This window comes from Bos taurus, chromosome 8 (genome assembly GCF_002263795.3).
Source record: "Bos taurus isolate L1 Dominette 01449 registration number 42190680 breed Hereford chromosome 8, ARS-UCD2.0, whole genome shotgun sequence".
Taxonomy (NCBI): domain Eukaryota; kingdom Metazoa; phylum Chordata; class Mammalia; order Artiodactyla; family Bovidae; genus Bos; species Bos taurus.
In genome coordinates, this window is record NC_037335.1 from 102,641,961 (window position 1) to 102,655,914 (window position 13,954).

Genomic DNA, 13,954 nt, shown 5'->3' on the forward strand with positions numbered 1-13,954 from the left:
TGGCCTGTGTGGGGATCGCTTTCCAGTGGAATTGCAGCAAATGTCAACTCTAAACCCAGGGGGTCAATCTAGGCCTGTGTGCCCACCTCTGCTGCCAGAGGCCTCCAGCTTTCCAGAGCTTCTTAGGGTCCAAGAATCAACTGCCCTCTCTCCCTTAATGTTCCAAGCCCTTCTCCCAGACCCCACTGAGCTGATGCCATGAGTCCTGGTGGCTTTCCAGCTAAAGCAGCCCCAGAAGAAGGAGCAGGGTTGGCAGAGGTGAGCTTCAGGACTGACCCAGAGGAGGGGCTGGGAAGCCTGGGAGAGCCAGTGAGGATGTGGCTCCAAGTGGGAAGATTTGGCAGGCTGGCAAAAACCACCCAGGGCTTCCAGGCACCCTCCAGCACATAAGCAGGAAAAGGGCAGGAGTGCACAGTTCTAAAAGCATCGTTTACTTTGGTTTTCACTTCTCCAAGGCTCAGGAATGGAAAAGTTCTAGTTCTTGAATCTGGTACACTTTCTCCATCACTCCTTCAGCCACTGCAGTAGCTGAGGTGTGTAGTAGGTAATGATGACATCGGCACCTGTGTGGGGAAAGAAGCGGGCAGCGGGGCAGGGCATCAGCTTGGGAAATACCTTCTGGGAGGTGAGGGCTGGGGTGGGAAGAAGGCTACTATGAAGAGGCACAGCCCCAGGGTATCACCACCTAAGACCTGAGTCTAGTTCTGGTCAGTCCTAGCTCTATACACTGTGTGACCTTGGGGAAGGCATTTTCTCTTTCTGGGCCTCAGTGTGTCCATGTATAAAGTTGCACAGTGGGGGAAATAGGCAAGCTGTGAGTTCCCCCGCCACGCTGTGTGCCTAACCAACAAAACCAGCTCTCATTTCTGAAATGACATGCATATGCCAATTACACGCAACATCTCATTTAATCCCCTTGATGACCATGCACCATCTGTCTTATCCCCAGTCTACAGACAAGGACACTGAAGTTAGAGAAGTGACTTGCCCAAGGTCTCAAAATCAAAAAGTAACTGAGGGCTCTGCATGGTTCATTGCTCACCTTCTGCCCCGCAGTTTCATGTCCGTTCCCCAGCCTGTCTGTTTAGATCATTGGCATTTCCAGACAGGTGACTCCAGGCTGTCCCCTAACTTTATTTCCCTATTTGGGCAGGGTGCCTATCAGTTCCCTGTGGCCCAGGTCAAAACCCCCAACTCCTGCATGCTCACCTGCTCTGCGGAAAGCAGTCATGACCTCTAGTACAGCAGCCTTGAGATCAAATGCCCCGGCCTGGGCCCCGTGCCACAGCATGGCAAACTCTCCAGAAACGTGGTACACAGCCAGGGGGAGCTCAGGGTGCTGTTGGGGAAGCAGTGGGGGACAGGCAGGTTGCAGTGGGGGACAGGCAGGTTGCAGTGGCGGGGGTGGTTGTGCCTCCGGGTGTCCCTTCCTCCCTGCCACGAGACCTGAGTCATTGCTGCTGGCAGCCTGGCCCACTCTTGAGTTGTTCAAAGGCTCCCCCGAGCCCTGGCACAGAGGCCCACAGTGTTTCCCTGGCAGGGATGGCATACGGGAGGTGGGGGAGCGTTCCAGTTCCTGGGCAGATTGCTTCCAACTCTGAGATTCCCTCGATCGAAGGTCCCAGAATCTGTGGATACACTCTCATCTCCCCAGCCCCAACTCTGGCCCTTCTTGCCCAGAAAGAGAAAATGCCTTCCCCAAGGTCACACTGTGTACAGAGCCAGGACTGACCTGATCTGGACTCAGTCTTGGGTGGCGACACCTTTGTTCTCACCTTGTTCTTTACCTCCCGTACGATGTCCAGGTAGGGCGTTCCTGGCTTCACCATGAGCAAGTCTGCTCCCTCCCGAACATCCCGGTCCTAAGAGATGAGGTATGGTGTGGGCAGTGCCTGGGAGGCGAGGCGACGGGGGGAGAGGCTGGGTGGGGCTCACTCACCACCGCGCGGAGGGCCAGGCCTCGTGCTCCGGGTGGCAGCTGGTAGCAGCGGCGATCTCCAAAAGCCGGGCTCGACTGAGCCGCGTCCCTGGGAAGCAGAGACACCAGGTGGGCTCCAGCTTTGGGCTAGCAGGTCAGGGATTCAACAGCAGACCCTCACCCATTCCTACTCACCGGAAAGGTCCATAGAAACAAGAAGCGAATTTGGCACTATAGCTCATCACTGATACCTACAGGGAGATAACAGGGGTCTCGGCTCAGCCAGCCCTTTTCACGTGTCCCAGGGTGAAGTGAAAAGGAGAGGAAGGACCCAGGTCCAAAGAAGAGCCTGTGTCCCAGGCCCATTGGAGCTCTGGGCCTTGCTTCGTCCATGTGGGGAGCAGACACAGGGGCAGGTCTGGCCCAGGCTCTCTCACCTCCCCACACCCCTCCCCTACCCTGTTGCCGAATCCATGTGCCATCAGAGCTTCCTTGATGGCCTCCACGCGTCCGTCCATCATGTCCGACGGGGCCACCACCTGACATCCTGAAGGGCAGAGGGTGGCCTTCAGAACTCTGGGATCCTCCTCTATCCACCCTGCCGCCTCCCTGACCTGGGGGTGCTCATCCCTGCTGGGGGATTACTCACCCGCCTTGGCATAGGCCAGAGCCACCTCTGCCAGCCGCTGGCGGCTCTCCTCAGCTTGGAATGACCCGTTCTCACTCAGAAGCCCTGCCGGACCAACAGCTGGGTTTGGGGGAACAGCTCGGGCCTCGGCACATCCCCACCTCAGCGGGATTGTGGGTGACAACGGGGCTGGTGGGAGGCGGGAGCTCACCGCAGTGACCGTGGGAGGTATAGGGACATAGGCACACGTCACAGGCCACCAGGAGGCTGGGGAAATTCTTGCGCAACAGACGGATGGCCTCGATAGCCGGGGAGTCCTCGGAGTCGGCTGCAGAGCCCCGCTCATCCTAGCGGCAGGGGAAGGACAACGCGGTGTCTGTTACATGAAGCCTTAGGGAGGCACGGTGGCCGGCCATCAGAGCAGGCCAGCCCACTCCTTCATCACCACCACCGCCCCTGGACCAGGAGGCCTGGGGAGGACTATTCCCACTTTGTACAGGAGACCTGACTTGCCCATTCAGAGCTGCAGCCCTGCTTAGCTTCCTGATGCCACATGGCTGCTGTTTCCAGGGCAGCAACTGTGTTCCTTCACTGGTGGCCCCAGGCCACCCATCAGACAGATGAACGCACCCATCAGACAGATGGGCAAGCTGAGGCCCCACGTAGCAGAGCCCGGGACCAGCACCAGGCTGGAGTGAGGGTGTGGTCATTGTGGAACCTCAGCTTATCCGCGCCCCCCCACCACCCTTTCCTCTGACTCCTCCTCCGACTCATCACCTTGGGAACTCTGCTGGGGACACCAAAGATCAGGACACAGCGCAGGCCCTCTTCCACCAGGGGTTTCAGCATCTCTTCCAGCCGGTTCACACCGTACCTTTGTGCAGAGGCTGAAGTGAGGCAGGGCCCAGGCAAGGGTCCCCCCACCCGTCTGGTCTGTGCCTCTGTTAAGAGTCAAGTTGCAGATGGCATTAGGAGGGCTCAAGTTTCACAGTACAGGGTGGGGCAGGAATGCACCCATCAGACAGATGGGCAAACCGAGGCCCTAGTGGCAGAGCTGTGGGATTCAGCTTGGAAGACTCCTTGAAGGTTCTGTTACTGAGCTCCCATCTGAACTTCAACTCTCCTCTGCTGTGATGCCTTTGGTGATAGGCACCAGACTGCCTCTTTTGTTGTTGAGCAACTCTGCCCCCGAGAAAACCCTTCTGATGGGAAGTCAGCCTCTCCAGATCGTCTCCCTCCTGGGTCTGCATCAGCTTCCTGGCACCTCCACCTGTGAAATCACTCCCTCCATCATAACCCTGCCCTCCCCACCCCAGTTCCTACCTGGCCACTCCTGGGAGGCTGGCGATGGGCTGTTTGTCATCAGGAACATCCCTGCAAGAGCCGGGGATGGGCTATGGATTGGTAGCTGTGGGAAGGGCCAGCAGTGAGGGGGTGGGTGGGAGGGATGGTTGGGAAGCTGGGAAGGGATATGGAGGCGGAGGTGGTGGGAGGAGGATGGGATCCAGTGTCTGGTTCCCCTGCCTGGCCAAGCCCAGGGCCTGAAATAATAACAGGAACAACAAGAATAAAGTGACAACAAGCAACTGTGCTAGAAGAACAGTACTCACAGGAAGGAATCAAGTGGGCAAGAACGTGGACTCTGAGTCAGAGGTCCTTGGTTGCTAGCCCAGTCACTTACTGCCTGGGTGACCTTGACCACAGGATATTCTCTTTGATCCGTATCGTGGGTCGATTCATTCACTCATTCAACAAGTGTATGTATTTATATTAGGGATGCATTGTGCAGCTTGTGGGCTCTTAGTTCTCCAACCGGGTGATGAACCTGGGCCCTCGGCAGTGAAAGCATGGAGTCCTAACTGTTGGACCTCCAGGGAATTCCCCATTCAACAAATATTTATTGAGTGCTTATCATGTGTCAGGTACTGTTCTTGGGGCTGGTGATCCAACAGTGAACAAAAGAGACAGAAATTCCTGCCCTTGTGGAGATGACATTCTAAGGGATCATATCCGTATTTTTCTCATCTGAATACTGTCAGGGTACAATGAGGTAATATCTATAGGTGCTTAGCAATAGGTGCTTAGCACAGTAGTACCCGGAGTACACTAAGCCCTCAATAAGAGTCAGGTGCTATCATGAATGATGATGACCACCACCTTTTACATGTACAACCTACAGAAGATCTCAACTTCTGTCTTATGGCACAAACTCAGGGTGACAGGCAAGGGTTATTTTTATTTTCCAACAAGAAGGACTGTATTCTTTTCAAGGTTTGTTTTTTTTCAAAGATGGTTGTCCTAAACCCATAGGCCACTTCCAATACCTTGAGCTCCAAGCTGACAGTTCACTTTACCCCTTACAACACAGACACCTGTTCTGTTCACACACACACACCCCTCAACCCACCCCCTGTGGATCAAAGACCTGGCTCATTGGGGGACTCACGTGACAAAGATGGGGTAGATAAGGTTGGAGGCGCTGAGGCTGGTGGCGGCTGTCTGCCAGTTCCGGAGCAGTGGGTGGAAGTAGCCGCTGTGCAGAACTGACTGAGGATGCATGGTGGGCACGGGGGGCACAGGAGAGTCAGCTGGTTGGAATTGAGGTCTCCCAGGGGGTCTGCCGTGTGCTCAGCTCTGGGGGCAATGGGAGGCACATGAGACATGGTCCTTGGTACCAGGAGGTGGTCACATTCCCCCAGGCTCTGACCCAGTGCTACTGGGGTTCATCAGTCCCTGCCAGTCTGCATCACGGTAAGGAGACACAAGATAGTGGGCCTTCAGAAACTTCCAGAGCAAGCTGAATCTAATAAAGTCTGGATTTGAAAAAAAAAAAAAGTCTGGATTTGTATTTTACACCGTCTCTCTTTAAAAAAAAAACATGTCTCTAATAATTTATTTTCATTGTACTTTATCAAAGAATCAGTCTGGGGTGGACTGGACACGAATTCCTGAGAATCCTTGATCCAGCCACCACTTCAGCTCTGTCTATTCCATGAATGACATCCGTGGGCGTGGCAGCAATTTCAGAAAAGTACAGATAAGCAGAAAGAGAAAAATGTCCTGTAATTCTGCCTCTAGGGAAAAGCACTGCTAACCCTTTGGCCCATGGACTTCTTATCACGTAGGACACATGTGAACTGGATTAAATGGCAGTGTCCGACAGACAGACAGACACCCCTGGGAGTGGCCACGGGTGTCCTTTCCAGCCAGAGAGCCTCATGTTGCTCCCCAAGCACCTGCCACACTTGGCCACCTTCTGGTTCATCTTCTTTCCCTAGGAGGCTGTGCTCCTCTTTCCACAACTCCCCCACCCCCAAATCCGACCAGGCTCTCCACGAGACAGTCCCTCCTTCCCTGTCCCTCTGCGCCGTCTCCTCTCGCCCAGATCCGTCTCTCTTACGTAACAGCTCTCTGTGGACCTACCTTATCTCGTCCCCGTAGGCAGAGCTTCTGCAGGGCAGGGTCCACGCTTAGTTCATTTTTGCCTCCCCACGGCACTCTGCCTCGCAGTAAACATTTAATTGCATGAAGTACAAAGACAACATGCGCTCAATGCCAAATAAGGGGTGTAAGACCAAACAATAAAAGAGGTGTAAGACAAAAGAAAGCTGCGGCATTAAGATGCGTTTCTTGAGCACCTACTATGTGCCAGGCCACGGTGGGCACTCGCACACGTGGTTTCTCATCCAGCTGGCACTGCTGTAGTGGGAGGTTGGGCAGACCGAGTGCATCTCGGAGAGGCCAAGCCCACTGTGAACGAGCCAGGACTTTCCCAATGTGAGTCAGGAGGTCAGAAGCTTGTTGGAAGAAGATAGGACTCGCAGTTGGTTTTGCAGGATGAGTGGGTTCAGCTTGGTAGAGGGAAATGGGAGAACGTTCCCTCCGGAAGGGAAGGAAGGGGCCGGGGTGGGGAAGGAGGATGGGGTGTGGATGGCTGGGAGGACTGAAGAGGCAATTGAGGATGTGTGTTTGGAGGAGAGGAGCTAGGGGTGGGTGGGGGGTGGCCAGGATGAGGTCCGGGAAGATTTCTGAGCTGGGGTGGGGGAGGGGCTTGGTCAGAGCCTGGCTTTAGGGATCATTCTTGCAGCCTTAGTGGAGCCCAGCCAACTAGGAGTAGATGAGGACAGAGGCTGTGGGGCTAAAGGGGTGGGAAGGAGGGGCCGTCCTAAGGCGGCCAAGAGGCAGTCTCTTGGGGCGGATGCTCTAGCTCTAGCTTGCTTGACCTGGAGGACAGTAGAGCCAGTGACAGGCAGGAAGAGGGCGGTGGGGAGCCGAGCTTGCAGAGAGAGGAGGTGGAGAGCTGTGTTTTAGACACTTCCTTTTGGAAGTGCCTAACAGCCAGCTGGGGGGAAAACAAAGAGCCACTAATCTCTCCTTGTATGAATGGGACCTAGGGGCCCAGAGAGGGGCAGGGACTTACCCAAAGCTGCACAGTCTCCAGGCCGATTGTGGGAGGGTGGTCCTTAAGTACACTGATGATACCTTCCCCTCCCTCTGCCCCCCAGTTCTCCCAGGCCCCCTTGGCTTCTTCCCAGCTAGCTCTGGGGCCAGCTTTGTCTGATCCTCCTCCTTGGTGGGGTTGGGGTTATCGGGAGCCACACAGGTTCCACTTCACCGCCACACCCCTGGGGCCAGCCACATCATCTGACCCAGGGCAAGCCAGGCCTCCCCAAAGATGGCCCAACCCCCATATGAGCGATCGTTCAGAAGATACAAAGTCCTGAGCACCGATTCTGTGCAAGATTTGCTCTCAGGTCTGCCAAGGATTAGCCCAGCTCAGACAGGTTAAGTCTCTTGCTCAAGACCACACAGCTAGTTAGTGACTGAGCCAGAATGTGAGTGAGTTTGTTGCAGACAATGACTACAGGGTGTAGCCTACTATACCCCATACTACTGATAAACACTTGATTCAGCAGAAGTCTCTCTGCCTATACTATCTCTGCCTTGAGGCTGGAGAGGTGCAGGATATCAGAGGAAAAAATACTGAGGGTGTGTCATGTGCTGGGCATTGCACTAGGTACACTACACACATATATTATCTCATGTAATTGCAGAAAATTGTCCTAATTTTTAGTGCTAAGAAGACGGAGGCTCAGAGAGGTCAAGTGACTTGCTCAATGTCATTCACATCACATTCTGAAGCTAGATTCTAACTTACTTTCCAGAGAACAACAACAACAATGGCAGCTGGCCCCAGGCTTCTGGAATTCAAAACTGCATTCCACTGGTCTCAAATCTGCATCTACTTTAGAAGGCTGCTGAAGGAACAAATGCCTTCAGAAGCAACAGGGCAGGCTGCCTAGGGCCCTGCAGTCCCAATTTACCAGAGAAGACTGGGGGTTTTAGGGGTGGGGGGCAAGGGAGGAGGGTGAGAGTGGTAAGGGGCAGGCTTTACTAGGGCAGTTTCACTTTTATCTGCTTTTTTTTTTTTAATTTTAGGTTTCAGAGAAAGTTGAGAAATGGGTATTAGTGCTGAAAACATTAAAAGAGTTGAAATCACCAATCCTGTTTAATCTCTCACATTCTGCTGTGAAGCAGGGTGCAGAAAGCGACAGGAGTTGTTTGACAGCCACGGCAAGTCATGTACCGCTCTGAGCTTGACCTGGCTTCCACTCAAGTGCCCTGTTACCTGCCCCACACACAGTCATCCTGTTACATACGAGCTTAATAAACATTTGTGCAGCAGAACACCACCCCCTGAGTATCAGAGCCAAATCCAGATGGAAGTTTTGGTTTCCCCAAAGACCCTCAAAGACTGGAAGATTTGTCACAAACTTGGGAGAGGCCCTTCTCCTAAATTAAGGGAGCCTGTAAGCCACAGCTCAAATCCTGTGACACCACAGCAAAGACAAGGGCAAGCCACCATGGGATTCAGAACACATTAGCTTAACTGGCAGGCTGTAGCAGGCAGTGCAGAAAGAACAACGTTTCAGGGTCAAACAGTCCCAGGTCTTGTCTGTGTGTCACTCTGGGCAAGGTTGCAGAATCTTCACTTCATAATCTATGAAATGAGAACGATACTATCTAACTTACAAAGCTGCAGAGAAGATCAGAGATAGTGAAGAGGTACATGCCTGGCACAAGGAGCCACACGTATACATGTAGCTGCTGCTACTTTTACTATCATCAGGAGCAGAAGTGAGCTGACTAGACCTCCAGGAGGGTCCTCACAGCTGTGCCCTCTGCACCCAGAAGGGAGAACATCCCCTCAAACCTGGATGGCCCACAGGGTCTTCCAGGATATCTGAAGTGGGGGGTTCCTGCCTTCCAGCAGTTTATATGGTAGAGGAGAAACCATCACCATACTGATACTTCAGTAGAGGGTTGTGAGAGGGACCTGTCTCTCTGGGAATCAAGGATGGATGGCTTCATGGAAGAGGGGACACTGAGGCATAAGTAAATTTCAGACTGATTGTGAAAATGTCTCCTTCCTTGGAAGGTAACCTCTCCCACCCGAGAGTAACCTAAGTTGGGCCCTAGAGAACCACCACCAGGAGGAGCTGAGAAGAGCTGCTGGGTCTGATGCCCCCGTGTTGTGTTCCTCTGAGGATTCCAGAGGCTACGGTCTTAGCACAAAGGGTTGCAAGCTGCTGCCAGGGAAGGCTGGCTCTGCCACTAGCAGGGGGAGGAGACAGTCAGGAGAGCCAGCTAGGTAAAAGGTGCTCAGGGCTGAGAAATCCAAAGCCCCAGAAGGGCCCAGTTGGTAGGCAGTTCTGAAAAGGATCCGCCTGGCTGCCTGTTTATTCAACCTGCATTTCCTGAATATCTATTCCGGCCTGCCCCAGGACTTGGAATGGGGTTTAAAGAGAAGGAGACCCAGGCCTTGACTTGACTTTGAAGAGCCCAGTCTCATCTGGGCTTAGCTATTTGGAGCTAAAAGGAGAATCCGCCAGTTCCAAACTCCTAGAACATACTGGTTAAGGGGGTTCCTTAAAGCACGCTGCTTCCATTACTGAAATGATGGTAATCTGGGCTGACACTGGTCCAAGATTGTACAGAGGGTCAACGGGGCTAGAAGCCAGGTAGGTCTCCAGCAAAGAATTCTTCAGTGTCCACCACTACCCTTAGAACTTTAAGTATAGATTTCAAAGCAGCCTATCAACAGAGGCGGGCTCCTGGAGAGCTCTGCAAGCAGGGGGTAGGGAGGGAAAAGGCAGAACAGTGACTGTGAACCCGGCTGAAGCTGGTAGCACGACGGTTAAGCGTCTGGGTTTTGGAGTCTGTGGATGTGGGTTCAAATTCTGATTCTCTCACTTTTCAGCTGTAAGACCTCAGTTTTCTCATCTGGTAAATAAGGACTTGAACCGACCTCAGTGGGCTGTTATAAGATGGAATAGGCCAATGCAGATAACGTGCAAGCAATCGTAGCACTGAGCGGCTGTTATTGTTTGCACCGCCCTCCTGCATCCTGAGAGGCACCTCCGGCTCTGAACTGGAGACAGCCCCGGTGGGGTTTTCCAAAGGAAAGGACCCCAGAGGAGACTCGGAGCCCAGACCCGGGTCTCTAAGGGCAATGGCCACGCAGAGACCACCCCCGCCCCCAAACCCCGCTGCAGCTGAACAGTCTACCTCTAAGAGCCTCAAATAGGAGTCGCACGGTGACTCCGTCCCCAGCTGCACAGCCGGCGCTTGGGGCGTACAGCACAACCTGGTTCTGGGGACACAAGACTTTGGTGCCACAGCCCCTGTCTCCAAGTCCGCCATTTCCCCGAGGCCGGACGCTACTCACCTGCCTCCCTAAGGAGTCCGAGACACCGCTCCCGCCACCGCTGTCGCGCGCTTTAGTCTCCCGGAGGCCACGTGGGGGCGGGGCGGCTCTTTCGGAAGCAGCACTCCCCCCACCCCCGCAGCCCGCCCCCGAAGCGCGCAGACCACGCCCCCTGCGGGCATTTTGCCTGAGGGTTGGTCCGCTCCGGCCGCGGCCCCGCCTACACGTCAGCAGGCCTGGCCAATCGGGTGTGCCAAAGGGCTGGCGGGCCCGCCCCTCCCTTCTCTGAGATTTGCGCAGGTGCAGGGAAAGGCCCTAGGGAGCCCACTTGCGGGCCAGGGACGGTGCTGTTTTGTGCTGCTTGTGGACCGGCTTCGAAGGTTTTGTTTAAAGGCCCTCTCTTCCCACTCTAGCGCATACTTGGCGCTGGTTGCTTGTTGAAAGAATAATTAGATGTCTAGGACATTAAAACAACACCATCGTGCCTAACACAATTAACTAAGCCCACTTTTGCGGACTGAGCATTTCAAAGTCGTTGAGTTCAGCAGCAGGCTGCCCTCTAAGTTTTCAGAGAAAAGTTATTCCAGCGTAATTTTTCAGGGCTTACTCTGAGCCATCGTTTGGAAGATGTGATGTGAAAGACATGGGCACTTTGGAAAGACTTCAAGTCGATAGCATCAGACCTGTCTATCTATCATGGGTACAAGGAGAGATTTGACCAAAAGTCTGAGGATGAGTGGGCAAGGTGCAGCAGATTATATTCAAGGGCAGGAGGGATCTGGTGAGTTTTATGGGGCTTGAGTGAACTGGTAGCATGATGAGGGAAATAAGGATCGGGGTCAATACTGTAGCAAAGGAATTCCTTTGTAAAAGTGAGACAGGGATTATTGAACTGTTGATTTTGATCTGTGAAGGATGCCAGTGGGTTGTATTACACTTACTCTCAGGTTTTATCAAAATCTGTACTCCAAACCTGTTTTATACCTCTTTATATTCAAAGTCTAAGAGACAGAGAGGCTTAAAGCTGGGAGAATATGATACTGCTTAGTTCTGATCTGTGTTCAAATAAGGAAGGTGGTGGTGGAAAGAAAGTAATGTTTTTTGTGCATTAAAGAGTCCAGGGACAGTACCATACGTTTTACATTCACTTATCTACATTTGATGACAACTATGTTATTATCTTCATTTTATAGATTGGGAAAACAATTGCCAAGAGATTAATTTGCCCCATGTCACCACTAGGATTTCTCAATACGTGTTTACCATACTCCTTCAACTCATAGAGGTGTGTTCAGTCACTCAGTTGTGTCTGACCCTTTGTGGCCCTGTAGACTATAGCCTACCAGTCTCCTCTGTCCACGGAATTTTCCAGGCAAGAGTACTGGAGTTGGTTGCCATTTCCTACTCTATGGGATCTTCTGATCCAGGGATCAAACTCGAGTCTCTTGCATTGGCAGCAGGATTCTTTACCACTAGCACCACCTGGGAAGCCTCCCTCATAGAGGTAATCACAGGGTGGAAATTTTAATATATTTTCCCCTATGTCTTTTTGGCCATGCCATGCCATATTCGGGATCTTAGTGCTGTTTAGTATAATCTATTTTTTTCATGTCTCACGTGGGATCTTATTTCCCCCCCAGAGATGAAACCTGTGCCCCCTGATTTGAGAGCTCAGTCTTAACCACTGGTCCACCAGGGAAGCCCCTTTATCTCTTATTCTTGGCTGACAGACCTGTTTCCACTTCTGCAGCCGTTAAAATATAATTCTACCTTAATCTGTTACTCTTAACAGTACTCTTAAAAAGTACTGTGAATGCAACAATATAAATCTTAAATATAATGTTGAACAAAAGGAGTCAGACACAAGAGAACATATTGCATGATTTCGTTTATATGAAGTAGAAACCCAGGCAAAATCAATCTGTGCTGGGAGTCAGGATCGTGACTACTACTGGGTAGATAGGGAATAATGAGAAGGGAAATCAAAGACTTTTTTAGAGTGCTGGTCGTGTTGTTTATTGATCTCAGTGTGTTTCATGAATGTGTTGTTTGTGAAAATTTACAAAACTCTACTCTTATTTGTACTTTTTGTATGTATATCGTACTTACTAAATAAAAATAAAAACAAACAAAACCAAGACCCCACTAAACTATTTTTATGAAATTTGTTAGAAATCAATATTACCTAAATTTTAAAAATTAAATTATATAATTAGAAATGAATATATTGACATAGAATGAGCAAACTGAAACTTGAAATTTAGTTTGAATTCTGCTCCAAAAACAAATACTTGACGACAGTGCCTCTGATGTCTATCAGAAGCTACAGGGATTAGTCTTTAATTTCATCACAGAGTACAAATGTTATGTTGTGTATGTATTCAGATTTTACATTTTTCTTAGTCTACTAGTATGAAAGAAAACTAATTATCTTAGACAAGATTATCAGTTTCATCGATTCTTTTTTTTTTTTTTTTTAAGGTTTTCACTATTTATTTATAACAGATATTCCATGTCCCAGATCGTCTCTAGTCAGAAGTTCTTTGAGATGTCGTCAGCCTTGGCCAGCTGGAGAATGGAGTCATCTGACTCGCCCATCCTGCGAATGGCCCTGCAGATAGAGGTTTTAAACTGGCTGGCTGTTGAACCTGCCTGTCACCTTGTCAACCTCAGTCACGTTCATCTGGATGGACGCATGGTCCTTGGCGCCAATGATATGGTTCCACAGCACATACAGATCCACGAAGTTTCAGGCGTTCTGCATGTTGAGTGAGTGTTTCGGGCCCTGTGCTGTCCCCCCTGCCCGGACACCAGCCCACCTAGTTTCACTCATTCTTTCAAAGAATCTCAGTGCTTCTTACAAAAATGATTTCTTTCCAATTCGGAATCTGTTAATTCAAAGGGAAATGAACGTGTGTACAGAAGAGAAAAAGATAAAAACAAGGCCTTATTGTGTATATGCCGCTGTTTAAGAATCTTCTATTATATTTTAAATTCTTTCAAGATAGGTATTATACTGCCAATTTAGAGATGAAAAAACTGCACTTTAGTGTATTAAAAAAAATAAAAAAACTTGTACAGTAACCAACTATGAAGGACTCAGTGTATGCTGTTTTCCCAGAGACGTAATACTGTCACATTATAGCTAACTGTTAGAGATATATCATCAATATAAATTGCAAGGGAGAAATAAGAAACAAATATATACTGAATAACTTTGTCTTTCATACAAATATAAATGTGAGAACAGGGGAAAAAAAAAAGGGATGTTTCTGCTGTGGAGAAGGAAAAGCCACTGGGGTTGTGTTTGTATGAAAAATGCTTTGAAACAGCTATATAGATCAGAGGTAATATGGTGTTACAGTTGAAATCATGGAGCTAACAGCAGTTAGGTCCTTCATAGGGTTTAAGAGTTAATACTTGATAGCAGTTTGAACACTGCCAGACACATAGCAGGGATTCAATAAATGTTTGCATCTAGTATGTATAGGGTGCCCAGCAGAGCCATGGAAAGCTCTCACTGTGGTTGAAGAGCAGCACCCTTACCTGTTAACCACCAACATCTGCTGGCGGTCCAAGATGATGCAAGAGCCTGTATTTACAAGGATCTGGCCCAGTTCACACCACAAGAACTATATAGTACATGGTCCATGGTCCTCCCCCAAAGCACTCTTGTTATCAACAAGACAGATGATAGAGG

General features: G+C 50.7%; 1 protein-coding gene and 1 pseudogene across 1 annotated transcript; both read right to left on the reverse strand.

The window, feature by feature from the left end:
* Positions 1 to 417: 417 nt before the first annotated feature.
* On the reverse strand, positions 418 to 10,329 carry ALAD (aminolevulinate dehydratase; the record flags this gene model as incomplete). The annotated part of the gene is given in 12 exon segments (NM_001014895.1): positions 418 to 563; positions 1,210 to 1,339; positions 1,776 to 1,862; positions 1,940 to 2,027; positions 2,114 to 2,169; positions 2,377 to 2,465; positions 2,568 to 2,651; positions 2,758 to 2,893; positions 3,324 to 3,420; positions 3,870 to 3,920; positions 4,993 to 5,180; positions 10,276 to 10,329. Coding segments are annotated over 11 exon segments (990 nt in total). The 3' UTR covers positions 418 to 504.
* Positions 10,330 to 12,712: 2,383 nt separating this feature from the next.
* LOC107132736 (small ribosomal subunit protein eS21-like) lies at positions 12,713 to 13,860 on the reverse strand (annotated as a pseudogene).
* Between the last annotated feature and the right edge of the window lie 94 nt (positions 13,861 to 13,954).